The 26915-nt window shown below is 48.5% G+C and overlaps 1 protein-coding gene across 1 annotated transcript in view; it reads left to right on the top strand.

Moving 5' to 3' along the window:
* Positions 1-26915, top strand: part of BOP1 (BOP1 ribosomal biogenesis factor) — an 83764-nt gene continuing 56849 nt past the window's right edge. Inside the window, exons 1-3 of the mRNA XM_063131248.1 lie at positions 1-64; positions 2548-2733; positions 14791-14907. Of these exons, the coding sequence (XP_062987318.1) occupies positions 26-64; positions 2548-2733; positions 14791-14907 (342 nt within the window). The 5' untranslated portion in view covers positions 1-25. The remainder of the gene's footprint in view (positions 65-2547; positions 2734-14790; positions 14908-26915) is intronic.

The following is a 26915-nucleotide window of genomic DNA, read 5'->3' on the forward strand; positions in this document are numbered from 1 at the left end:
GCGGCGGCGCTCTGAGGAGAAAACCATGAGGCCCGGCGCGGGCGAAGGCGGCAGCGGCAGCCGGGTGAGGGCCGGGGGGCGCCGGGGCCTCGCCGAGCCTTCGCCGCAGGCCTCGGAGCGTGTCGGCTGGACACGTGTTTGGCCGCTGCTTGGCGCCGGGTGGGGGTGGGGGTGGGAGTGGGGGGATGTATTTGGGGGGGGTCCCCCCTTTGCACACGCCCCACTTTCTGCCCCCCTTGAGGGCTGGGGGAGGACGCGCAGAGCCCCGGCCTTCGGAGCCACCCCCCTCCCAGGTGCTGCCGTCCCCACGCGGAAGGGCCGCCCGAGGCGCGCGTGAATCAAGGCCCCCGCCCCGCTTCCCTGCAGTCAGAGCCGGCACCGCGGAGGAGGAGGAGGAACGGCGGGGCCCGCCTTGGTCAGCCGTCTGCCAGGGATGCTGTCAGGCGGATCCCTGCAACGGGCAAGGGGTTGGACTCGATGGCCTCACAGGGCCCTTCCAACGCTACTGTGCTACGGTCCATCGAGCCCAGCGTTGGCGGCACTGACTGGCAGCAGCCGTGGCTCCCCCTCTCCAGGGCTCCAGCTTTCCCAGCCCTCCCTGGAGGTCGTGCCCCCCGGGGGGTTGGGGGCTGCTTTGTGCCAAGCCCCAGGGGCTTGAGAGAAAATGGAGGGGAGGCATGAGAGCACTCTTCAAGGCCTTGAAAGGTTGTCACACAGAGGAGGGTCCAGATTCCAGCTGGACATCAGGAAAAACTTCCTGACTGTTAGAGCAGTACGACAATGGAACCAGTGACCTAGGGAGGTTGTGGGCTCTCCCACACTAGAGGCCTTCAAGAGGCAGCTGGACAACCATCTGTCAGGGATGCTTTAGGGTGGATTCCTGCCTTGAGCAGGGGGTTGGACTCAATGGCCTTGTAGGCCCCTTCCAACTCTGCTATTCTGTGATTCTCCTGGGCACGGGGCAGCTTCGTCCGAAACTCAGTGTCCAGGCCAAGGTGGCAGAGGGCCCTCCAGTCGCCAGGTGAGAAGGGCTGTGGCCCCGTGTAGGCAGAAGGGCATGTTAGGCACATCTTGGAAACGATCTCGGGCCTCCCTCTTTCTCTCTCTCTGCTTGAGACCTGGGAGAGCCTCCACCAATCAGGGCCACAAACTGGAAGCTAGGCCCAGTATTGGGCAAAAGGCAGGATACAAATAAATATAATAATAATTAATAATAGGTGGTTCAGTGATCCTGCTGCCTAGAAAGCAGCTTCCTAGATTTGTCTGTTTATTTATTTATTGGGTGGATCAGAAATGTAATAAGTGTTCTCTGGCTTCCCTTCCCTGTGCCGTTCTTCCGCACCCGTTCCAAAAGCATAAGCACTCACTCCATCCTCAGGCCTGCAGTTTTGTCTCTGCAGGATAATCTAGCAGCTTCTGCAGACTGCACTAACGTTATAAAGCTCTGAGGAAGAATGCAACCGCGTTCAAAACGCGTAGGCACCTGGCACTTTAATAAACCTTTTACTAATAATATTATTGTAGAAGATTCCTTGGTTCCGCCCTTGCCTTTGGCTTATTTTTGACTCCCCTACGGGGGTTTCCTTCTTTTTGCACTTATTTATTGGGTGGATCAGAATTGTAATAAGTGTTCTCTGGCCTCCCTTCCCTGTGCCGTTCTTCCGCACCCGTACCAAAAGCCTAAGCACTCACTCCATCCTCAGGCCTGCAGTTTTGTCTCTGCAGGATTATCATCGGAACCTGAGTTCCACTGGAGTCAGGAGAGCAGGTCTGGCTCAAAACCGTACCCCAATTCTAGTTGGTCAACCTCTGCATCCCCACAGTCCCAGTGTATGGAAGATCAGAAGTGTATTTGCCACCTCAAGTGACCCCCACTTACAGAACTTCGTTCTGTAACAAAGTTGGTTCCTAGTAGTGACTTCTTCACAGCTGCATGCACTTGTCTTCTGGCTCAGTATCACATGCAAATGTGCACCTTTACTTTGTATGCCATTGTCTGAGGAGCTCAGGGAAGCATATATGTGAAGTATAAGATGGGAGAGACCCCAACTGTGAGGTAAGTTAGGCTGGGAGGGAGTGACTGATGCAAGGTGAGGTTCATGGTTGAGTGTGAGTGTTAATCCTTGCTTCATGCTCTACCACGTCCAGTGCTGTTCCTGCTACACTGCATCAGGCCATTTGCGTACTATAAGCATGTTACGCACAGAAAGAGGTATTAGAATGAAGTAAGTTATATCCTTCTAAGAAATTGAAAACACTTCTTTCTTTTACAAGTAAATCTAGAAGTGGATTGTTTACAATACGTTGGGGGAAAATGGGTAGTGACACTACAGGCCAGATAAAATTACTTCGGGGTGGTTAGATTTGACTTCAGGGATGGTGAAGACAAGGCAGATCTTAAATGGCAGAGTATGTTACATTTCTGCCTGTTACCTGAGGGGAGTACTAGAAGGATGACAACATTCTTAGGAGAGGCCTTATGGTCTGCAAAAGGGTTGTGGAATACTGATAGTACAGTTTTCTGATGCTTGCTTTTCCCTTCGTTAGCCTATTTTTAGCACCTCAGACCTTGAGAAGCAAGAAAAGGAAAGTGATGATCTGACAGACAGTGAAGAAAGCATCTTCTCCGGGCTGGAGGATTCTGGGAGTGACAGCATCACGGAAGAGGAGGAAGACTATGGCAGTGGAGTTGAAGAGAAGTCAGAAGGCGTCTTGCCCTCGGAAAATATGCAAGTAAGTGTAGAATGTGAGTTTAGAATCTGTGGCATCGCATCTTCATGCAGCTCTTTGTAGCTTTTTAAGAAAGATTCAAGGGAAAGAAATCTTGCACTCCTTCAATGGTAATGCTTCTGAGATTGTTTTCTTGTCACTGTTCCACGTATACATAGTGCAGGCACACATAGGCAGACCCAGTGAAAGGTGGTGAGTTCCCATAACTGTACTGCAACTCCATCACTAGAATATTTGTTCCTTTGAAATTAAGCAACACTTATGCAGGTAGGAACATTTTACTCCAAGTAAGTGTATGGTAAGGATAATTTTCTCCTCTGACATAATCATGCAGCTACTAAAAGGTGGATCAGGGATCTACCTAAGTCTAGTTTTTATTTTTTCTGTGGTAACTTCGTTACAGCACCCAGATTGTGAAAATCCCTGTCTTGTATTCCCCCCCCCACACACACACATTGGTGATGATCCTTCACCAGTTAAAACCTCTTCAGTTTAGGCAAGGGTTTTGTTTACCCTTTGCTCAATTTTATGAGGCCTCCCTTGTGGTTTTGATGTACTCTGATGTTTTCTTTCTTAGGATGTCTTGATTTTAGTGTATTTGTCTTTATTTTAAGTATTGCAAGCCACGGTGAGTATATTGGCTTCTCACACTTCCTGGCATCTCCAGTTTAAAGGATCTCAAGGGGTGGCTGGGGGAAGACCAGGATGTGCTGGCCTGTGTTTGGTCTTTGCTGGTCTGAAGTGGGATGTTTCCTAGTGCTGCTTTATAAAGGCTGTTTGTCTCCGAAGACCTTCGAGAGCCCCTGCCTGTCAGAACAGGTAGTATTGGTCTGGATGATCAGGTAGTCTGATCTTGTATAGCACAGCTTCTTAAGGAGTTGGTATTCAGTTTTGCATAACTATGTTTTGTGCTCCTATTGTAACAGGTGCTTAATTCAAAAATAGTTAACTTCCTACTTGGCAAAGATTTTAAGTAGTCTTGCCTATATTTGGTCTCTTGAGACAGCTGAGTGAATGGAAGTATGGGGCAAATATGGTTATTAAACTCAGTTTTGGAGAGGAATGAACGGGTCTCCTGCATAGAGTCTTTGAGAAAGACTGGAAGAAGCATATCGGGGATCCAGTGCATTTATCTCCTCATCAAGGAGGCAGCAGAACTTATGCTGGGAGGTGAAAGTAGAAAAGTTTCACCTGAAGGGAAGAGTTTGCCTAAGCTAATTACAGGACTTAGTTTCTACATTGCTCTTGCAATGTCTTCACTCATTTTTCAGCTTTGCTCTTCTGATATCTTCATCAGCCAGCATCCCAGGAAGTGCTAGAAATGGTTGAGAGGCAGTATTTAATCCATGGTGTCGGACCTTTTCTGAGTTCCTGGAGCTCTTGGATTCTTAATCGCTAAAGGCACAATCTTATGTGTGTTTAGACAGAAGGAAAGCCCTACCACTCCCAGCATGGCTGGCTGAGGCATGCTGGGAGCAGTAGGTTTTTTTCCTGTCCAAACATGAACCTTAAAGCGCATTAAATCATAGTCTAGGGCAGTGGTCCCCAAAGTGGGCAGTTTGCATAGGGGGGGCGTTAAGAGGCAGGGGGCGCTGACAGGCAAAGGGGCAGCAGGGGGGCGCTCGAGACGGTCTCTCCAGAAGGTCCTAAAACTCAGGGACTGAGCAGGAAAGAGCTGCAAATTCAGCTGCTCTGCCCACTCTTCTCCTGCCTAGGAGGGCTGGGGCTTCTTTCCTGCTGGAACCACCGCCGCTCCCTCCCTCCCTCCCTCCCTCCCTCTGCCAGAGCTGCTCCCTCCTACAAGCTGCCCGAGCCGACCTCTCACGATAGTTGCTGCACAAGGCGGGAGCAGCAGCCACGTGACAGAGAGGAAGGAGCACGCGGAGGACGGCGGGCAGCAGAGCAGCTGCCAAGAACAGCAGCTGGCCGGCTGGGTGGGGAGCAGGACTGCTTGTGCTGCTGGAAGGTATCACCAGGCTCCCTTCCCCTGTCAGGAGTTGCAGATTGGGGCCATCTCCCCTCTGAGCTGCTGCCCTCCTGCCCTAATCAGCCCAGCAGCTACTGTGAGGTTTGGGGGGGGGGTGTTGGAGAGAGAGAGAGAGATGCTGTGTGTGTGCTCCCGACCCCCCAAAAATCTGGACTACAGCAGAATTGGAAGAGAAAAGAAAACGGGGAGGGAGAGAGAATTGCAGTTCCCCAGGTCCTTCCTGGCTAAACAGCACCTTTTTTCAGAATGCTTGCTGAAACAATTCCTATCTGCCCTTGTTTATTTTAGGGGTCCAACCCCATTTTTTCAAGAGTTCTTTTGGTAAACATGGCATGTGCGTATCTTGCGTCACCATGAAAACAGCTGCAGCACAATCCTAAATATGTCTACTCAGAAGTAAGCCCCACTGAGATCAATAGAGGTAAATGTGCATAGTAGACCCTAAATGTCTACTCAGAAGTAAGCCCCACTGAGGTAAATGTGCATAGGATTCAGCCTGAAAACAAAGAGGGGGTGAAGAAAAGAAAGGAGAAACGGTATTGTAGAAATAGAATAGCAAGGTAACTGTGGGATATTTTAACCATATTTAAAGTCAATAAGTACAGTAAAATTAGTGCTCCTCTACTTCAGTCCCAATCAAATAATTACAACAGTGAACCAGCCAGATTTTCCATAGGAAAACTCTGTTCCAGGTGGCAGATAATTATTTTTAAATTTTAATTAAAAATACATTATCCTTTCCTATAACAAAATGGTGCTTACTCCTAAGTAAGTGTGTTCCACTGAAGAAGGAAATCCTATTTGATTCCTGTATTCATGCTAGTGTGACATGATAAGTTAAAAGCACAATTTTATGCATGTTTAGACAGAAAAAAGTCCTTCCACTCCTAGAATCCCTTCTAAATGGGAAGCACCCGCCCCAGGTTTGCTGAGGGAGGGAGGGAAAAGAGCGAACGCCTCTGTTTGGCACACCAAGCGGGGTATGTCTCTTCATTAGCGTCTTGGTGCTTTTGAAACATTTTAATTCACCGTTAAAAGGACTCTTCTTAAACGGTATTAATACATGTGTGGATTGAGGAGAGTCTTGTTGGCAGCACGGCTCCAGACAACTTGGGCTGATGGAGCGCCTCTCCCGGCATGACCCTACCCAAATATACTACACTCATCATCTAAGGCCCTCCTCAGAGTACCTCCTCCTAGCAGAGGTTTGCAAGAAATGGAGATTTATTTATTTTTTAATTAAGTTAGGATACTGCTGTGATTGACCTGCTTTTTAAGCACATGCGTTCTCTTGCAGCAGCATTTTGGCCCCGCTGGGTGCTCCTTGGTGCAGGGCTTGCCCCTGCCATTAACTCCTCCCTCCCTGAGCCCATTGGACTCCGTGAGACTTACTTCTGAGTAGGCATGCACGAGATCAGGGATGGAACCTGTTGATTATGAATTTTTTTATACAATTGAATGTCTTAAAAGAAGATTAAATCAGAACCGGGTACAATACAACCACCATCAACATCCCCTCTATTTATTTACATTTTGGTGATGTTAATTAAGCATACACACTTATTTTGACATTATTCCAATAATATTTAATGATTAAATTCTTCGTTTTAGATTAGAATAAAAATGACAGGAGCAGGAAAATCAAAAAAGAAATGTAGACAATATAGCTTGGGATATCTTTATGGATTTATACCAGCACCAACAAACCAGCAGCTGCCAGCGTGCCTGTTATGTGAAAAGGTATTTTCTAATGAGGCAATGAAGCCCTCCAGACTGCAAGAACATTTAAGGAAGGCACATCCTGACAAGGCAGATAAGAACTTACCTTTTTTCAATCGCTTCGTGACAAATTTCAAAAGCAGCCAACGCTGTTAAACATGATTCACAATGCTTCACAACAACAAACTGATGGTTTGCGTGCATCATACAACATCTCATTGTTGATTGCTAAGTCAGGAAAGCCACGTACAACGGGTGAAGAACTCATCCTACCAGCAGTTAGTGAGGTTCTGAGTACTGTTTTGCACAAGTCGCCACATGATATAATTAAGACGATTCCTCTGAGCAACAATTCAGTGCAAAGACACATCGATGAAATGGCTGAGAATGTGGAAGATACACTGTGCAGCACACTAAGGACAACAGAATTTGCGCTACAGCTGGATGAGTCAACTTTACCAGGCAATGAATCTTTGCTTCTCGCTTATGTGCGTTTTATAAAAGACGAGAGTTTGGCTCAAGAGTTGTTATTTGCAAGGCAACTAAAAACCGATACTAAAGGGGAGTCAATATTTCGTGTGGTTGAGGAGTTCTTCAAAGAAAAGGAAATTCCACTTAATCACATCCTTGCTTGTGCAACTGATGGAGCACCATCAATGACTGGTCGCTACTGTGGGTGTGTTGCTTACTTGAAAAAATCAGTGCCAAATATCTTTACCATTCAGTGTGTCATTCATCGCCAACATCTGGTTGCAAAAAACCTCAGTGGTCGCCTACACAATTCATTACACACTGTCATTACTGCAGTGAATAAAATTAAAGCCCATGCTCTCAATGATCGACTATTCCGGATGCTCTGTGCTGAGGATGATGAAGACATTGAACGTTTGGTGGTCCATACGGAAGTTCATTGGCTATCAAAAGGAAACTGTTTGAGACGCTTTTACAACCTTTTTGACACTGTTGTGGAGTTTTTTGAAGGCACGAATGCTTTACTCAGTAATGACCTCAAAGAAATCAGGCATGACATTGCTTATTTGTCTGAACTATTTGCAAAGTTCAATGCAATGAATTTGCAGTTGCAAGGAAATGACACCAATCTTATTAAGGCCAAATCTGTCGTATCTGCGTTTATTGCAAAGTTAACTCTATTCAAGCGCAATATAGGCCGTCGCGAGCTATACCAATTTCCGAGCTTGTCTGAGCTAGAACAGAAAGGCGGGATACAAGAAGACGATCTGCAAGTTTATTGTGACCATTTAAATATGCTGCATGAAGATATGTCTGAGCGATTCGAGGATCTTCTTATGATGGAAATTCCAGACTGGGTGATAAATCCGTTTTCAGATATTGAGGAAGTTGGAGTAGTGGAGGAAGAACTAATTGAGCTACAAAATGACATTGAGCTGAAGCCAAAGTTTAAGAAATCGTACCAGGAGTTTTGGTTGCAGAAGGAAATTTCTGATCGCTATCCTGCACTATGGAAAGTGGTTCAGAAGCTCCTGGTTGCATTTCCAACATCATATTTGATGGAACGTGGTTTTAGTGTGGTCTGCCTACTTCTCTCCAAGCAAAGAAATCGACTCCAGATTACTAAACGTGGTGATTTAAGACTCATGTTAAGTGACTTTAAACCTGACATTGGGAAACTGGTATCTCTTCATCAAGCCCATCCATCACATTAAGAATTTACAGAATAGTGAGGTATTCTACCCTAGTTACTAAATGTGATATCTAATATCCTTGCTAAATGACTATCAGACTTTGAAAAGTTGATATCACTGGATCAAGTTCATCAATTATGTTTAATTGAATAAACTAAAAACATGTAATTGGATTTTGAATAAATATTCAATTAATTGTTACTGTTTTGAATTTTATTGTTATTATCTTCCTTGGTGGGTCGTTGAAAACCGCTGTTCTGAATAATGATTTTTATAGTGTAGGGTAGGGGGCACTGGGCACGAGTTTGTGGAACCAAGGGGGCGGTGACCTGAAAAAGTTTGGGAACCACTGATGTAAGGTTCTGGCTTCCACTGAAATCTCTCCTCGCTCAATACGAAGGCTGTTTCAGGCATGTGCCGAAGTACAGAGGACTCCCTCACACCTTGTCCGTGTTTGTCGTGTCCCAGCTGCCTGCTGGTCTAGCCTGTGGTCAAGCAATTAAAAGGTTGCTGTCACATGAGGGTTTTTTGTGCCAACGGGATAAAGTTTGTGAAGCACCTTTCAAATTAAAAGAGCTCTGTGAATGAAAATTAAAAAGCAGGTCTTGAGTTCCAGACTGGAGTCTTTTCACTGTCTCGGGGCTGTGTTGCTCCTGTGCTCTCGCTAAAGCCATGTGCTGGTGGTGAAGTGAGTTTCCAGCACCATGGAGGGTTTCTGGTGTTTCTCCTGTTGCCATAAGCTTTGCTGAATCAGCAGATGCAGGCAGAATGACCCTGCCCTCCTCACCTCAGAAGTCCCGGCAGCTGCAGCTGCTGCAATTACTCCTTCCGATTGCTTTTCCTGGCTGGCTTTCCGCCCCCCCTTCTTTTTCTTTGGTGTTGGCTGCTGCCCCCTGGCGGACTCCTTGCCCAACTTCCTGCAGGAGATGCTTAATTGACGTTGCTCAAGGCAACATGACCCTGCGGTGCAACCTGTAAGTGTAAATCAAGACTATCAGTACAGCCATAGAAAGCTACAACAGCCACGAAAGGAAAATACATCTGCACGTGTGAGAGAGAGAGAGAGAGAGGAAGGGAGGGTTCCCAACTCTTCGTCAAGGGGAAATACTTAATGCTTCGTGATTATTATTTTTTAAATAACAACCCTGCTTGGGACGGCCTTTCCCTTCAGCTCACCAAAGCTGAGCGCAGCATCCTGTGCACCCATTCAGGCCTCCTGAGTCAGCTACTCCATCTTAAAAATTAATAAATCCGCCTTAATGCGCACTTCACAGAAGGTTCAGCGGAGGTGGAGGGTGGTGGTAGCTGGTGCTGTCTGAACAGCCCAGATAATCGTGCCTCTCTTCCAGGTCATTGCCAGAGCCACATGGGCCCACAGCAGGGGGAGCTTGATCTCTCAGGCATGGCTTTGGTTTGTGTGGGGGTGTCTGTGGGTGTCCATAGCAGCATAGATCCAGGCCTATTGTCCTAAAGGCACATTGAGAAGCAAGTTGGATGCCTGTTACCAAGGAGGAGTGGACTTGCCTTGCTTGGCCAGGATGCTCAGTGGGGTCACCATGGATGCAGAGGGGACCTTGGACCTCCATGTCGCAGGCTTGCTGCACCAGAAACCCATTTCTGCAGCATGGGGCTTTTCTGGAAACCCATGGAGTGTTGGGAGGAAGGGAAACAGGGCCGGGGTGTGGGGGGGAGAGGGGAGAGACAGACAAAACCTTTTCGATGCCAAAAGCCTGGGGAAAAACTTACCTCCAACCAGCTTTTTTCAAAGACTTTAATAAAGCCTTTGTTTTTGCTGTAATCCCATCTTCTAGTTGGCCCCGTACTTTCTAGGCCCCCAGCCCCACTTTCTTCCCTTGGCCAGGAGGGTGGAAGTCAGGGAGGGAGGTGCGCAAAGGCCTGTGTTATGGGTTGCGTACAGCAGAAGGTGATCACACACTGTGCAGATTTTACTGCTCCCAAGAGGGGTGTTTTGTGGGGCTGCTTTTCTGATTATTCCGTCAAATCCTCCGGTAAAAACCCACTCCAGGCTGGGTCCCTTCTGAGCGGGGGAGGAGGGCAAATCTCTTTTCCAGGGAAGGATGTGCAGTTTTGCCTGCACCCGCACGCCAGGCCAGTGCGTAGGTGCAGTCTGGAACGCCAGGGCCGTGGGCTGGAATCTGGCAGGCTGGCTGGGGCTGGATCCTGTCCTTCCCCCAAATCCCAGTGCGGAGCCTTTTCCATGCTGAGCCCAGGGTGAACACGAGGACACAGGAAGAGCCCTGCTGGATCAGCCAAGGGTTCCTCTGGACCAGCGTCTTCTTACCAGTAGTAGCCAGCCAGGTGCCTCCAGGAAGCCCACAAGTAGGGGGTGAAGACAGCAGCCCTCTCCTGTTTTCTTGGACCTCAAAAATGGGAATTCAGAGGTGGGCTGCTTGTGAGGTTTCACTTAGCTGTCATGACTAATGGCTGTTGATAGACTCAGCCACCTAGACTTGCAAAAGTTTCTGTTCAGTTCACGCAACGTGGAGAGAACCATCTGGTGTTTGAGACAGAATGGCTGTTGCACCATGATACCCACTCTATATGGCTACTTTCCTAAGGCAGTGGCCGTCACGCATCCTGTGGCAATGAATTCCATAAGTGTGGTATAAAGGCGTTCTTCCTTTTGTCTGTCGTGAACCTACCTGCTAGTGAATTTCATTGAGTGCTCCCAAGTTCTGATGCTATGAGAGGGGCAGAAGAAGTTCACGTTATTCACTTGGTTCTTCTATGCCAGGCACAATGGTGGATCTGTGGGAGCTGCCCCGAGGGCTCCCGTGGCCAGCGGCAGGGGTTGGGCTGCAGCTTTAACGTGGAGGGCTGTGGGGTCTTGTGGGCTTGACTGCTGTACATGTGGCCATGAGAAGGAGGACGGTGTACAGGCAGTTGCGTGCAATTGGCATGTTGTTGCAGCTCATCCTCTGTCGGATGCTGCACCAGAGCCTAAAAGCAGAATGGGGCCAGGTGCATTGTGGACCAGTGGGTGGTGTGTTTCTGTATGCCGAGGAAAACAAACAGACTTTTAAGTGGATAAAAACATTTTCCCCCAAATATGGATCCTTAACATCAGGCATCAAATAGTTTGCAAGTTCTTGGTTAATGTTTTGACTTCCAACAGATGCTTCCTATTCATCGTGTTTATAGCCCACTCTTATCCTGCAAGCTTGGAGTAGGTTGCAGCTAATTTTCTAGGTACCTGCATTTCTATCCTCATGTTACTTTTATATGCAGCTGGGAGTGCAGGAAAGGCAAAACTCAGTGGAACCAAGAAAATCCCTGCAGCGTCCTTTCTTGCCAGGCAGGTACGGGTCCCAAAAAAGTGGCTGACCTCAGTAGCTGCTCTCGAGCGGGAAGTGCTCAGTCAGTCTTGAGGGTGACGTGACGCTGGTTATTATGAGCTTCAGAGTCGCGGCATGACTGTGGAGACAGGCCCCTGCCTCCTTCCCCCCCCCAACCCCACCTTCAAGTTATGTATGGATGTGAGGGTTTGTCCCTGTTGCACTGGGCCTTGGAGAGGATGAAATCTCCCCATACCGGAATTAAAATATCCTCTCGCTTGTGTTGATTTGTGGACCCATGCTGCCAGGAAATAGGAAATTAGGTGGAACCGCAGTCACAAAAGTGAATGGCTGTTACGCATAACGCCCACTCCCTCTCCTGAGCAAAGGCTGCTTCAGTCTTACTTCATGGAAAGTGCCTGCTCTTTAAAGCGAATTGCTAACACAACCAGAGGTCGCTTCTCTGCCTCTACACTGTGCCTCTTCCACTTGTTTTGACTACTGATTTGCAAGTGCATGTTGTTACTGTTTTGTTTTTATTTTATTTTATTTATTTATTTATTACATTTCTATACCGCCCAATAGCCAGGGCTCTGTGGGCGGTTCACAAAAATTAAAACCATTCAAAGTATAAAACAACAGTATAAAACCATAATATAAAATACAACATAAAAGCTCAACCAGATAAAAACAGCAGCCATGCAAAATTACAACTTTAAAACACCAAGTTAAAATTTATTTATAAACTGTTAAAATACTGGGAGAATAAAGAGGTCTTCACCTGGCGTCTAAAGGCATATAATGTAGGTGCCCAGCGAACCTCCTTAGGGAGCTCGTTCCACAGCCGGGGTGCCACAGCAGAGAAGGCCCTCTTCCTGATAGCCACCTGCCTCACTTCCTTTGGCAGCGGCTCGCAGAGAAGGACCCCTGAGGATGACCTTAGGGTCTGGGCAGGTACATATGGGAAGAGGCATTCCTTCAAATAACCTGGCCCCAAGCTGTTTAGGGCTTTGAATGTTAATACCAGCACTTTGAATCGGGCCGGACCTGGACTGGCAGCCAATGAAGCTGGAAAAGGACTGGCGTGATGTGGTCTCGTCAGCCAGTCCCTGTTAGTAACTGTTCATTTCTTTGCCACCCAAACCAAGTGTTTCTGGGTAATTCACCACCACCACCGCAAATACACAAAATGCACGTTATGTTTTGCTCTGTAAAACGAAATGAAAAATATGAATAGAGGTGAAATGTACCAACCTCTGTCAATAAGTTGATTTAAATTCAATGTATTAGTTTTTTTTAATTATTTACTACTTTTCTGTTGTTTTTATTCTTTTGGTTGATTTTGTTTTGGAAAATGATTTTTTTTAAAAAAAAACACATTATAAACATAATGCAACATTATAATAAAACATGGTCTAAAAAATTTAAAGATACAAATTGTAAAAAATTAAATACCCTGTTTCCCTGAAAATAAGACAGTGTCTTATATTAATTTTTGCTCCCAAAGATGCACTGGGTCATATTTTCAGGGGATGTCTTATTTTTCCATGAAGAAGAATACGGTACACATTTCTTGTTGAACAAAAAAAAAAGGTCTTGTTTTCGGGGGGATGCCTTATATTACAGCGAGAGGCAAAACTGGAAGTAGGTCTTATTTTCGGGGGATGTCTTACTTTCGGGGAAACAGGGTAGCTAAAAATAATTCAGTACACAAATTCAGTAACAGACCTGTTCAAGACAGCTGACACAAGAGCCCCATCGTATGCCATTAAATGCCTGGGATAGAGGGTTGTTTTAACCTGACGCTGAAAAGATGGCAGTGGTGGTGCCAGGCAGATCTCAGTGGGGAACTCATCCCGTAGTCGAGGGGCCACCTCTGAGAAGGCCCTCTCCTTTGTTGCAACCTTCCAAGTCTCCCTCAGAGGAAGGCCCAAGGTGTTGCTCATACAGTCTGGGTAGGTCTATGTCAGGACAGGCGCTCCATCAGGTATTGCAGGCCCAAGCCATGTTAAGCGTTATAGGTTAAAACCAACACCTTGAATTGGGCTCGGAATCATGCAAGCGGACCGGAATTGGTCTTACATGCTCAGACCTTCTCTTCCCAGTTATTAATCTGGTTGCCACATTTTTCACAAGCTGCAGCTTCTGAATAGTCTACAAGGGCAGCCCCACATAGAGTGCATTGTAGTAATCTAACATGGAGACTACGAGAGCATAGATTACTGAAACCAGATTATCCCTGTCTAGATATAGGTGTAGCTGGGCGTGTTCAGACAAGCTGGAGCGTGTTCAGAGGAGGGCAACCAGGATGATCAGGGGTCTGGAAACAAAGCCCTATGAAGAGAGACTGAAAGAACTGGACATGTTTAGCCTGGAGAAGAGAAGATTGAGGGGAGACATGAGAGCACTCTTCAAATACTTCAAAGGTTGTCACACAGAGGAGGGCCAGGATCTCTTCTCGATCCTCCCAGAGTGCAGGACACGGAATAACGGGCTCAAGTTAAAGGAAGCCAGATTCCATCTGGACATCAGGAAAAACTTCCTGACTGTTAGAGCAGTATGACAATGGAATCAGTTGCCTGGTGAGGTTGTGGGCTCTCCCACACTAGAGGCCTTCAAGAGGCAGCTGGACAACCATCTGTCAGGGATGCTTTAGGGTGGATTCCTGCATTGAGCAGGGGGTTGGACTCGATGGCCTTGTAGGCCCCTTCCAATTCTGCTATTCTATGATTCTATGAAAGTACTCCATGCCACTGAGGTCACTTGAGCCTCAAGTGATAGAGATGGCTCCAGGAGAACACCCAACCTATCAACCTTCTCTTTCAAGGGCAGTGCAGCCCGATCCAGAGCAGGTTGAACACCCTCCAACCGGTCAGAAGAACCACCCGCTAACAGCATCTCAGTCTTCTCTGGATTGAGCGTCAGTTTATTAGCCCTTACTCAGTCTATTGTCACAGCCAGGCATATGAAGCTGCCTTCCAGTTAGTCCGATCATGTGTCCAGCTGTGCTGATTAGCAGCAACTTCTCAGGTTCTTGGGCCAAAGTTCCTTCCCAGCCTTACTACCTGAGGTGCATTACTTGAATGTTCTGTAATGCTCCTGCTTGATCATGGAGGTGGGCAACAGTCCTCTAGGAGAGGACAGCTGTGGGTGGACCGGAGTGCTATCTTCACCATGTTTCAGGACTCTGCTGAGAACCTAGGCAGTGCCCGGATGTGCACTCTGGAAGGGCTCCGAAACAGCAGTTTTGAGGTATACCTTTGAGAGGCCCTCACAGCTCTGCAGTTGGCACTAGTCATTCCGTATAGTTTGTGGAGGTCTCCAGTATAAATGTGTACGAAGGAGCCTCTTGCTGCCTTTGCGTGGTAACTGTTTCTGCCATCTTGTTTTACAGCCTGGAGAAGCTTCCAAGAAGCACGTGCGATCGTGCCGTAAGATCAAGAGCACAGAAACTGATCAGCAGGAATCGCCTTTGGAGAACGAGTATGCAGAAGACAGCTCCGATGAGGAGGTAAGACCATCTTCCCGGTTGCTCTCTGGACAATGATGGCTCACCTGGATATGTGGGACTAAGCAAATCAAACTCCAGAGCTCTTTCCATTTCCAGAGGGGTGGCCACAGTAATCTGTTACAGCATAAACAACGAAGATTCTCGTAGCACCTTATTATGGCATAAGCTTTCACGGACTAGAGCTCACTTCATCAGATGCATGAAGTGTTATCCTGAGTTACAGAAAACCTGCACATGGTTTTGTGGGGAGATTGTAAATAGGCCAGAGGGAAATGAAATGCAGAGCGTATAGACACTGGCCATTCACAAAACACTTGTTAGTGATTACACAGACATCTTGGCCTTGGTAAGCTAATTAACGTGTACAGTAATTGGGGAGGGAATCCTGATTCAAACTGCAGGTAGCTTGATGAACCGTAATTCTGTGATTTCATGCGGCTGGCTGTCCCCTTTTGGAATTCCTTTGTTCAAGTATGCACTTTAAGGTCAGTAACGGAGTGTCCCAGGAGGTTGAAGTCTGCCCCTCATTGGTTTTGAATATTGCCATTTCTGGTGTCAGATTTGGGTCAGTTTGTTCTTTTAGGTAGAGACTGGCCTATTTGTCTTGTGTAGAATGCAGCAGGGCGTTTGCTGGCAAATGTCGAGATATATATCACATTGGAAGAGGTGCCAGGGAAGAAACCCCAGATGTTGTTTGTTCTCTGGGTCCGTTGCAGGGTCTGGTCCCTGGGTCCGTATCTCTGTTATGTAACCTGTGCTTGCTGGTGTGTAGCTGTTTGAGGCTGGGAGGTGAATGCTGTCTGTAATCAAGTATAGACCCCTGCTCAAGGCCTAAGAGAGGGAAATGTCCTTGTCCAGGATGGGCTGTGCTTCACTGAAGGCACGTGGAGGATAAGGCTAGGAATGGCCTTTGGTCTTGCTGAGGAGCAGGAGCAGGAGCGTGCTTTTGTGCTCATGACCTCCTCGTGAGCTTCCCACGAGTATCTAGCCTCTGTGGGAGCAGAATGCTGCAGTAGATATGCCTTTGGTCTGATCCAGCTTGGCTCTTTTTATGTTCTTACGAATGGTTTTAGTTCTGCGGTGAGAGAAAAGCTGGCGAAGGGTGAGATTGGCCCCTTGTTTCTTCCAAATAGAAAGGACTTTCAGATTCCGCTTTTGAGTTTGTCTGCGTGTTTTCTGTGCGCTTTTCTGAGCCCTGCTGTTATAGTAAGGGTTAAACCTGCCACAGGTTTTCTGTTTGGACAGTTGACTGTGTGGATCACGTTGGCTTTTTCTCCTCATTAGGGCCTGGGAGATAGAGACCGAGACTGACTGACTGACTAGACAGAAAGGGCTGGCTGATGATGTACACCCCTAGCATTTGAGGTGGTAACTGGACTGCCTGTGTAACTAGAAGACTGCCTGTGGGGGCGGGTGGGGGTGGGCGGGTGGGGGTGAGGGCCCTGGGAGCAGAATTGTGCAGTGGCTCCTGCCCAGGGAAGTGAGAAATAGCCTGGTTGGGGCATGTAGTTATCCTCAGGCCAGCTCATGCTTATGAAGTTTCTGGAGGGCTTGGGTTGGATTTGAGGGAGAGGCTGACCATGCTTTACTCCCTCACGCATGAAATTTAAGATGCGGCACCTTTCTCAGCTGTTGGTCTGAGGAAGTTGGGGGAAAAGCTATTGGTTTGGAGCATTGAGTGGAAACAACTGGATTAGATTCCAGCCCAGAGAGAGGCATGTGTAGTAAACACAAGAAAGGAGAAGATCCAGAATTCCTAATGCCGGAGGAAGGATAATTGGGTAGGAAACGTCACTGCAGAGAAGGTCTGGAGGTTGCAGTGGGCGACACGCTTAATATGAGCTCTTCTTGTGCTCCTGTTGCAAAATTGCCAGAGCCTCTTAAAACTGTAGCTGCAGAAGTCATTATGTACAAGAGAAGGGATGAAACTGTGTCAAGTTCAGAGCTCTGGGTTTCTAGTAGGACGTTGTCAAGTGGGAGAAGGTTCAGAGCAAAATAATGGAGACTACAAGGAGTGGCTTAGAAAGTGGAAGCAGTGGGTGGTGTGTTTAGTCTGGGCAAAAAAGGAACAGGTGGGGAAGGAATTCACAAACACAGAAGAAGATGGCCCCAAGCAGGATGGAAAGCAGTTAAGAACTGGACAAGGAAGCATGAAGACTCCTGAATCAGAGGCAGCGGGAGAGGACTTTTCATCATATGGAAGGAAAGAGGGCATAGCTAACCTCTTGAGAGGCAGACAGCACTGGGGGCTTGTTTTGTTCTTTTGTTTAACAGAGTTCGGGCAGGGAACATGATTTTTAAAAAAGTCTACTCCATAAGAAATAATTCAGAAAGTTTAGCAGACTTTTGGTTCTGCAGAATTTCTTTGTTGGCATCTTAGGTTTAGAAAAGTCAAGGTAGCCATCCCATCTTTGTCTGCCTTGTGAGAATACCTACCTTGGGAATATAGTAGAATGATTTGTTGAATTCTGTTTTAGGAAGCAGGTGGCAAACAGATGCCATCACACCTAATCTTTTGTTAGGTATAATTCCTGGAGTCCTCGTATCTTCTGCTCTAAGGGCAGGAAAGCGTCTCCACTGCCAGGCCGTTCAGTCTATCCAGTCTTGTTTTATCCACCATCAACTTGACTTAAAGAACATCAGAAGAGCCCTGATGCTGCATCAGACCGAGGGTCCATCTAGTCCAGCACTCTGTTCACACAGTGGCCAACCCGCTGTCGACCAGGGACATTCAAAGCAGGACGTGGTGCAACAGCACCCTCCCACCCATGTTCCCCAGAAACTGGTGCACACAGGCTTACTGCCCCAGATACTGGAGGCAGCACACAACCATCAGGACTAGCAACCATTGATAGCCTTTACCTCCAGGAATTTATCCAACCCCCTTTTAAAGCCATCCAAATTGGTGGCCATCACTTCATCTTGTGGTAGTGAGTTCCATAATTTAACTTCTTCACCATTACTGCAATCTATCATTCGTTCACCATGTTTGTGGCTGTATCTGTAATTTTTTTCCAACCTGCCCACTATCCTCATTCTTGAAACTGATCCCAGATACCAGAGAGTCCCTAATGAAGGTCTTGATCCGAGCAATAAGAGCACCATGGGGAACTGATAAAATCTGTCTGGGTTGCTCCTGGGTGATCATTATACGAGGAGCCCCTGAGGGACTGGGTTATGCTCGACATGGAATTTGTCTTCTTCACAGCCCCCGCTCATGGGTGACGTTTTCATCAAACTGTCCACCATAACCCCAAGATCTCTTGCTTGGTTAGTCACTGGCAGCCAGGAGTTCATTGCAGTGGGCACCCACGACTTCTGCCCAGCAGTCACACACGTGGCACTTCGTGCAATAAACTGGATCGATCCTACATCCCTGCTGGCTTTCTACATGCATAGCTGCTTTTTATTTGTTTTGTTATTTGATTGTGTCCCTGAAAAATCAAAGAGTTTTCTAGCAAAAGGTGGTGAAGGGTCGATGGATCTGATGGTGCCACCAGACTCCCAAGAAATGAAGAGCAGGGAATAAGCCCCCCCACCCCACCCCAATCACTTTGTGATAAGATATTTCAGAGTTGGCAGTTGGGGGACAGGGTGAGAGCAGGTGTCTCTGTCTTCTGCAAATTGCTGGAAGGGCTAACTAGCTAGCTGTCCCGCATTGGGTAGGAGGGCAGACGCGGAGACCTGCTGGCGGTATATAGCATTGCCTGAGTGTGTTCCTTCGGAACCAAACTTGAGAACTACAAACTCAATCACAGCTTTCAAAACTCAGCTAAAAACCTTTCTGTTCCCTATAGCTTTTAAATATTGAGTTTGTTCTGACTCTATACTGTTTAGCTTCACCCTACCCAGTGCCTGTTTACACTTCCCTGTGCCTGTTTGCATTCTCTTTCCCTCCTTATTGTTTACTACAACTTTATTAGATTGTAAGCCTATGCGGCAGGGTCTTGCTATTTACTGTGCAATCTGTACAGCACCATGTACATTGATGGTGCTATATAAATAAATAATAATAATAATAACAAAACTCTGTAGACCAGGAGTGGGCAACTTGTCGCCCTCCAGACGCTTGGCCTGCCCCTCAGCATTGTCTGTGCTAAGCTAGGGCTGATGAGAGTTGCAGGGCAAAACATCTGGAGGGCCACAAGTTTCCCATCCCTCTGTAGACCCTCTGTAGCTTGGCTGAGGGAGGTTCTGGAAGAAGCCTGGGCTTTGAGATGATTCGTTTGGGGAGTTCAGATGCAACGGGGCCAATGGAGTTGAGGGGGCTTAGGTTTGGAGCTGGCTTCTCAGGGACTTGGGGGAATGGCGTTCCTGCCTGCCCTTCTGGCCCAGCAAAGGCATGCACTCAGGGCATCCACAGACGGGAAGCCCACCTGGTCTCGAGCGAAAGCTGCGGAAGTGCTGGGTCTGGAATAGAGATTGAGAGTGTAATGAAATATATGGCCATACAAAACGTACGCTTGTGTAATGTCTCGAGCATAACCCAGGGACGCCACTCTTTCATGTCGGAATCCAAGGCCTTTCCCTCCCCAGCTGGTCCTATTTCAGGGCCCCAGTGGGGGGAGCACTGATTCAGAACCTGTTGACATCAGAGCTGCTTCGAATAGCTTTGTTCCTGCCTGCCTCCCTTTCTGTAATTGCATTTATCTCTCCGCCAGCAGCGTCCCAATGCTTCTGCTTCCTGTGCCCAGGACATACTTTTGGTGTGTGCTTCTTACTGCATTGTGACCCCTTTTACTTGTAGATTAATCAGTTCTCTCACCCTGCTTCTAGTTCTAGATTTTGAACCGCACATGCACAGATACAAATTTGTTTTATTTATTTCTTTATTTATTACATTTTTATACCGCCCAATAGCCGAAGCTCTCTGGGCGGTTCACAAAAATTAAAACCATAATAAAACAGCTAACAGGTTAAAAGCACAAATACAAAATACAGTATAAAAAGCACAACCAGGATAAAACCATGCAGCAAAACTGATATAAGATTAAAATACAGAGTTAGAACAGTAAAATTTAAATTTAAGTTAGAATTAAGTGTTAAAATACTGAGAGAATAAAAAGGTCTTCAGCTGGTGACGAAAAGAGTACAGTGTAGGCGCCAGGCGGACCTCTCTGGGGAGCTCATTCTACAACCGGGGTGCCACAGCGGAGAAAGCCCTCCATCCTTGTATGCAAATCATCACCATCCTTGTATGCAAATACGAATTTTAAACATGCTTGGTTTTTATTAATATTGCCAAATGTATCTTTTGTCAGTCAACAATTAATGAACTGAGTCTTCTTGCAAAGCCTTTGGCTATATGCAACAAAGTTTTGCTTGACCTGACACGGAAAGAGTAGAGCCAAATCCATTTTTTTTCGGCATGCAGGTTGGGAACCCAGAGGGGTGGTTTAAGGAGCATTAAAGGTCCAAATTGAAAAGCTCAAGGATAGCAAAGATCTTTTAAGCTCCTGTAAATTTGAATTTGGGGTCTTGCCTGCCGCCCCATCTCTTCCACCAGCTGTAGCAAGCAGGGATAGTTCACAGAGAGTGGAAGAAATCAGCATAGTGCTGGAGGGGTGGTGGTGGTGGTAAATGTGACCTTCCCAAAAGTGAGTGCACGCCCTTCCTGGTTGTAGCCTTTATTTATTTATTTATTTATTTATTTATTGCATTTCTATACCACCCAATATCCAAAGCTCTCTGGATGGTTCACAACAATTACAGGAGGGACATAGAACAACTGTGCCCCCCCTTTTCATATATGACTTGAACCTCTGTGCAGAGATGAGTATTTTACCATAAAAGGCAGCCTAAAAAATGTTACTAAAATGACATAAATGATGGGGAGGGGGGGTTTCAGCGTATTGATTTAGTTCACATTGGGCAGTCTTAATTTCAGATGCTGTAAGCAGCTCCCCATGGAGGAGAGCCCTAGGCCCCTCTAGCTTCAGGGGGGACCTTATGAGTTCCCTCGAATGGGTGAGCCACAGCAGGGAGCCACACACCTGATTCCAAACACACACCTGGGCCCATCAGTACCCAGCCTGGGATTGTGGCTGCGAGTACCTTCAGAGCCCTCCATCCTGCAGTGCGTGGACTTCATTAAGGGTAGCACAGGTGGCGTTCGTATGAATTTGTCCTTCCCCACCCTCTTGAGTTGTAACCTCCCTGGGATGCAGGAGGCTGTCTATTCTCACTTGAGTGTCACCTACAGTGCAGTCCGATACACTGGTTACTCACAAGTAAATCCCATTGATTACAGGTAAGTGGGTATAGGATTGCAGCCTTAGAATATTTCCGATCCTCTTACTTTGAGGTATCCTTAAATTCCAGCCTGCTGAGGATGAATTTCGCAGTAACTTCTGACTCTTCCTCCCTTAGTGCTGTTTAACTCCATCAGAGTCCTAGAGGCAGTACACAATAGCGGAGGGTGTGTGTGTGTGTGTGTGCTGCCCACGATTCTTGCATTCTTGTGTTAGGAGAAAATAGTTCAGTGGGTGGAAAAGTTGGGGTTTAGAGGGGTACTACGGATGAGATAGAGGGAAGGAAGTTGGGCCACCATGGCAGAACAGGTAAGGCGAGCCCTGGGATGGCCTAGAAAAAGCTTTGCTAAGGAAGAACTGAGAGGCTTGGTGAAGAAAGATGGGGTGCAGCATAAAACCAGGGTATGGAAGGGGAAGGGGGGGGAGAAGAGGAAATGGGAGAATGGGAGGTGAAAAGCTGTACACGTGAGGACTAGAAGCTTGATGATCGTGTTCAGGGTGATGAAGTCATGGTGACAGGAGAAGAGGATGTACTGAACACACCTCTCGCCTATGCACCCCTCTGCTTCCTGTGGAAAAATTTGGACTGGCCACTGCTGGGAACAGGATGCCAGGCTTGCTGATTGTGCAGCATGACTCAGCCTGGCGAGTTTCGAACGATGAGCTGCTTGGCGCCCTCCGTCCTGTTTAGCAGCAGGCTTAACAGAGTCCATCTTTGGGGTGCTAGTGGGGAGCTGAAGTTTGGGGAGAACGTCTCGAAAGACACGCGCCCGCTTGCACTCTCCCTCCCGCTGGGGCTGAAGTTTTGTTTCGTTCCCTCTCCTCCGCCATCTGCCTCTTGGTTTACTCTGCTTCCTCCAGTCAGCGCTGCTGTGCCTGGGCTTTCTGTCTGGGCACATTCCTCTACCCTTTTCCAAATGAAATGGCAAGTGGAGATGTTTTGCTATGAGGTCATGGATTTAAAAAGAGGAGCCCTTCTAGTTCTGCAGTTTTTGTCTCTCTCCCAAGGCAATTCCGTCCAGCTGGATGATTGTTCCTGCAGCTGCGCCACTAAGTGGTGCCAGTTGAAGCAGCAGCAAGGAGAGACGGCAAAGGGCCGTTCTTGCTGGGTGCTGCCATGGCTTGCAGGGCAGGGGAGGACTCATGCCTTTTGTGTAGAAGGCAGCGAGCGGGGTTGCAGCCCTTTCGTGCTCTTCAGGACCTGCTCTGCTTGTGAGGTCTGGTGATGCCGAATAGCCTCGTGTGGTGTTGGGAGGGTGGCCACACGACCCTTGGCAGAAGGCCTGGCTGGGGCCATGGATGTGAGCCATGCCTGTGATTTTACACATAGGTATGTGGCTTGGGATCTGGGACCAAGGCCTCTTTAGGCCCCTGAGGGAGTGTTCCCAGGAGGCTCCCATGAGATTTGGGGGGCGAGGGACTCTTCGGACTGAGGGAACGGTGCTCCAGCATTGTCTACAGCACCTTGCCCTTAATTCCTTCCTACAAGCCACTCTGTGCCCTTTCTGCCTTTCCTGCCCTGTTCCTTGCAAGGCTGCTTCTTGGCAGCAGCATGAATGTAGCAGGGAAGCCGGGATGGGTGAATGTGTGTGACTTGCTGTTGACTTGTTGGCAGCAGAACTGGGCTTCCTTCTCACGGAATTCGGGGGCTTTTGGTGGAAGGGGGGTGTAGCTCTGCTTCCTTTCTGGAGCCCGAGTGCCAGGGCTGTTGCTTGGCTACTGTGCAGCAGCCTGCCCCTTCCGCAGCGCTTGTGCTTCCTCCCCTCCCGGCCTGCCCCTGCTGCAGGCTTCTCAAGATCTCTTCTGAAGACCACCGCAGGGCAGAGGGAGGCCCGCACGGCTGCCCCTGTGCTCAGCAGCGCAGACTAAACTTCCTCCTCCTCCTCCTCCTCTTCCTCCTCCCACTGAGCTCCTGCTCAGTTGGCAGCCGCCGGCGCTGCGTCTGGCGTGCCGCCCAACTCCGTCTCTACCGTGTGTTCTGGGAAGAGACACAACAAAATAAATTGGTTTCCTGGCCTGGCCTGGCGAGGCTGTCCCGGATAGAGCAGCTCTGCTCCTCGCCGTGCCTCTGCACAGTGTGCTGGACCGTCTCCCTTTGCACCCCCGCTTGGCTGTCAGCGAGCAAACGCTGCCGCTGCCGCCGCTCACGTCAGGCGGAGCAAAAGCGCCGCCTGTGCAAATAGGTCCCAGTCAGGCCGAGTGTCGGGTGGGAGCAGGGGAATTCCCCAGCCCCCTTCCTCTTGCGGTCACTTCCCTCGCTCCCTCCTTCCTCTACCCCCAGCCGCACTTGCCGTGCAGACCGAAACATCCCCCCCCCAGCCGCCCCCTTCAGCCGCCCGGAGATGAATGGCCGGGAGCTGGAGAGGCTGTCAAGGCCTCGCTGGGAGGAAGCAGTTTGGGGGTCTTGTTTGGTTCTGCTTCCTCCCGCAATGACTATTCCATATGTCGGTGGATAATGAATGACGGCGCGTTGAGTGCTCCTCTGCGAGCCGGCGGCTGTTCCAAGCCTACTTCCCTCCTTCATGGTGCAGCTGACCGGGAGGGAGGGAAGGAGGGAAGGAGAGCGCAGCGGCTGGCAGGGCTGAGGGAGCTCTTCTTTCAGTAGCTGATTAGCAGAGCGGGAGAGGGGAGAGGGGAGCCGCTTCCAGAATGTACTGCTGGCAGACGGCTCCTTGAACTCATCGCGCCGCCAGCGCGCACGGCTTCCCAACCCACCCGTGCTCACAGCTGCTTCGGCGCTCCCGCCTGCAGCCTGCGTTTCATTTATTTATTTTAAAGGATTCTAAACCACTCCTTCATCCGCAAAGGATCCCCGGGTGGTGTCCCTCGAGTTTCAGAAACAAAACAAATACCATTTAACAACAACAATGAAGTTACAGCAGTAAGCGTCATAAGAAACAACCAATTAATCTAAAATCAATTTGAACTGAATGTAAAATATCTGGTGCTGAAAAGGATTCGAAGTTGGTGCTAATCCTTTCTCCTTGGGGAGAGCATACTAGAGTCAGGGTGCCACCACAGAGAAGGCCCTCTGTTTTATCCCGATGATTGCGTTTGGATAGTGGCCTCCTCTGAAAATAATAATGCGCAGCTGTGAAGCAGGTATTCTCTAAAGGTCTGAGTTCGGCAGGCACAGAGAGAATTGCCCAAGGATCATAGAATCATAGAATAGTGGAGTTGGAAGGGGCCTACAAGGCCATCGAGTCCAACCCCCTGCTCAAGGCAGGAATCCACCCTAAAGCATCCCTGACAGATGCTTGTCCAGCCGCCTCTTGAAGGCCTCCAGTGTGGGAGAGCCCACCACCTCCCTAGGTCACTGATTCCATTGTCGTACTGCTCTAACAGTCAGGAAGTTTTTCCTGATGTCCAGCTGGAATCTGGCTTCCTTTAACTTGAGCCCATAATTCTGTGTCCTGCACTCTGGGAGGATCGAGAACAGATCCTGGCCCTCCTCTGTGTGACAACCTTTCAAGTATTTGAAGAGTGTCTCCCCTCTAACATTCTCTGTTGCCTTTGCCACTCAGTGCCAGCGTTCCAGAGTGTGATATGGGAGACCAACCTCGTTTCATTATTTCGTTGAGGCCACTGACTTCCTGCCACCCATGGGCACTGGCTGTCTTGCATGGTCTGCAGCTGCTGGGAGCCATTGGAACCCAGGTCATGGTCACAATGTGTCTTTGTGGTACTGCACATCTGTGTGAGTGCAGAGACAAGGAAACAGAAGCTGGGCTTGGGAGTAGGGCTGGGCCAGATAGTCCTTCGTGGCTGATCACTAGCGTGTGAGCAGCAGGGACTCAGGTTGTGCTGAAAAGAGCTGCTTTTCCCAGTCCCGGGGGACTCACATATGCAAGGTGAGGTGCAGGCAATTGTGAATACGGTGGAGAATGTGGATAGGGAGGGGGGAAAAACCCTCCTCTTACCCTACTAGGACCTGGTGTCTAGAAGCTGAGTGATGGGAGACTTAGGACACATATAAAGAAGGACTTCATGCAAAATGTAGCTGAAACGTGAGTTTTGCTAATGAATTTTGTAAACGAGCTGTCATGATGGCCACCAACGTGGATGATTAGACAAATTCACGGATGATGAGAAGACAGGACACCCTGGAGAAGATGCTGATGCTAGAGAAAGTGGAAGGCAAAAGGAAGAGGGGCCGACCAAGGGCAAGATGGAGGGATGATATTCTGGAGGTGACGGACTTGACCTTAGGGGAGCTGGGGGTGGCGACAGCCGACAGAAAGCTCTGGCGTGGGCTGATCCATGAAGTCACAAAGAGTTGGAAGCGACTGAACGAATAAACAACAACAAAAGCCGACCAATGGCTGCTAATTACGACGGCCATATTCTGCCTCCACGAGCACCATGCCTTTGAATGGCAATTTCTGGGGAACGTGATTGAGAGGATGCCGTTGTGCTCCTGCCCTGCTTGTGGGCTTCCATTGTGGCATCTGGTCGGCCACCGTCAGGACAGAATCCTGGACCAGATGGGCCTTTAGATGGATCCAGCTGGGCTCTTCTTATGTTCCTGCCTTGAGCAGGGGGTTGAACTCGATGGCCTTGTAGGCCCCTTCCAACTCTGCTATTCTATGATTCTCTGCTATTATATGATTCGAGTGCAGGACATGGAATAATGGGCTCAAGTTACAGGAAGTCAGATTCCAGCTGGACATCAGGAAAAACTTCCTGACTGTTAGAGCAGTACGACAATGGAATCAGTTACCTAGGGAGGCTGTGGGCTCTCCCACACTAGAGGCCTTCAAGAGGCAGCTGGACAACACTCTGCCAGGGATGCTTTAGGGTGGATTCCTGCACTGAGCAGGGGGTTGGACTCGATGGCCTTGTAGGCCCCTTCCAGCTCTGCTGTTCTATGATTCTTTTTAATGGAAGGTGGGATGAGCATCCAGCCACCCAAGTCCCCAACTGCATTACGCCCCATTCCCAGGTTGGTTACCTTCAGCAAAAGCTGGGTGCTGTTGAAAGGGCAAATGGCGGGTGGTGCTCCGCTGCTGATCTCCATTGCTGCCTTGGGTGCTGCCTTTGCTTGTGTTAAGGGAAGATCTCTCTGCCTGCCGTCTCCCAAGCTCTTTGCCACAGCCTCCGTCTTTTGCCGTTGGGTGAGGGTCTTTGGAAGGTCCTGCTACCGAAGCACCTGAGGGTCACAGGAAGCTCTTCGTGCCTTTGACTTGGAATGCTGCAACTTTCAAGGAGTAGCTGCAGGGTGGTTAGTGGGAAAAGAGCAAGTCAGTGTTGGGATTGCCAGGGTGGAAAATATTCCATGAGCACCAGCACTTGAGAAAGCAAAATATATTGGGCGGTAAGTGCAAGAAGCCGAAAAGAATCCTGCAGAAAAGAGTAGTTGTGAAGCCACAGTACTTAACAAAACAGGTTTGGGTGCTGGATTCTATTCCTTTCCCTGTTGTGGAGAGAAGACAGCTATGGGGAGGGAAGCACCAGGCCTGCATGTAGTGAGCCCACTCGAAGACCTGGGTAAAAAGCCTGGTTTCATAATCTGGAACATGTTAAACAGGACTCCCCTAAATAAGCATGTGGAGGCCATGAAAAATTACCCTGGCAGGTAGGATGGAGGAGGAGGTACTTCAGGCAGGCCCGTTGGCAGACTCCATTACAGAGAGAATAGGGCAGAGAGTCATGCTGAGGCGTCTTTTTAAATGCTTTGGGAAGGGGGAGATGGTTGGCATCCATTGCCAGCTTCCCCAACCTCCATATGTACTGTCGTACTGCTCTGACATCAGGAAA

The sequence above is a fragment of the Elgaria multicarinata genome, chromosome 7 (assembly GCF_023053635.1).
Source record: "Elgaria multicarinata webbii isolate HBS135686 ecotype San Diego chromosome 7, rElgMul1.1.pri, whole genome shotgun sequence".
NCBI lineage: Eukaryota > Metazoa > Chordata > Lepidosauria > Squamata > Anguidae > Elgaria > Elgaria multicarinata.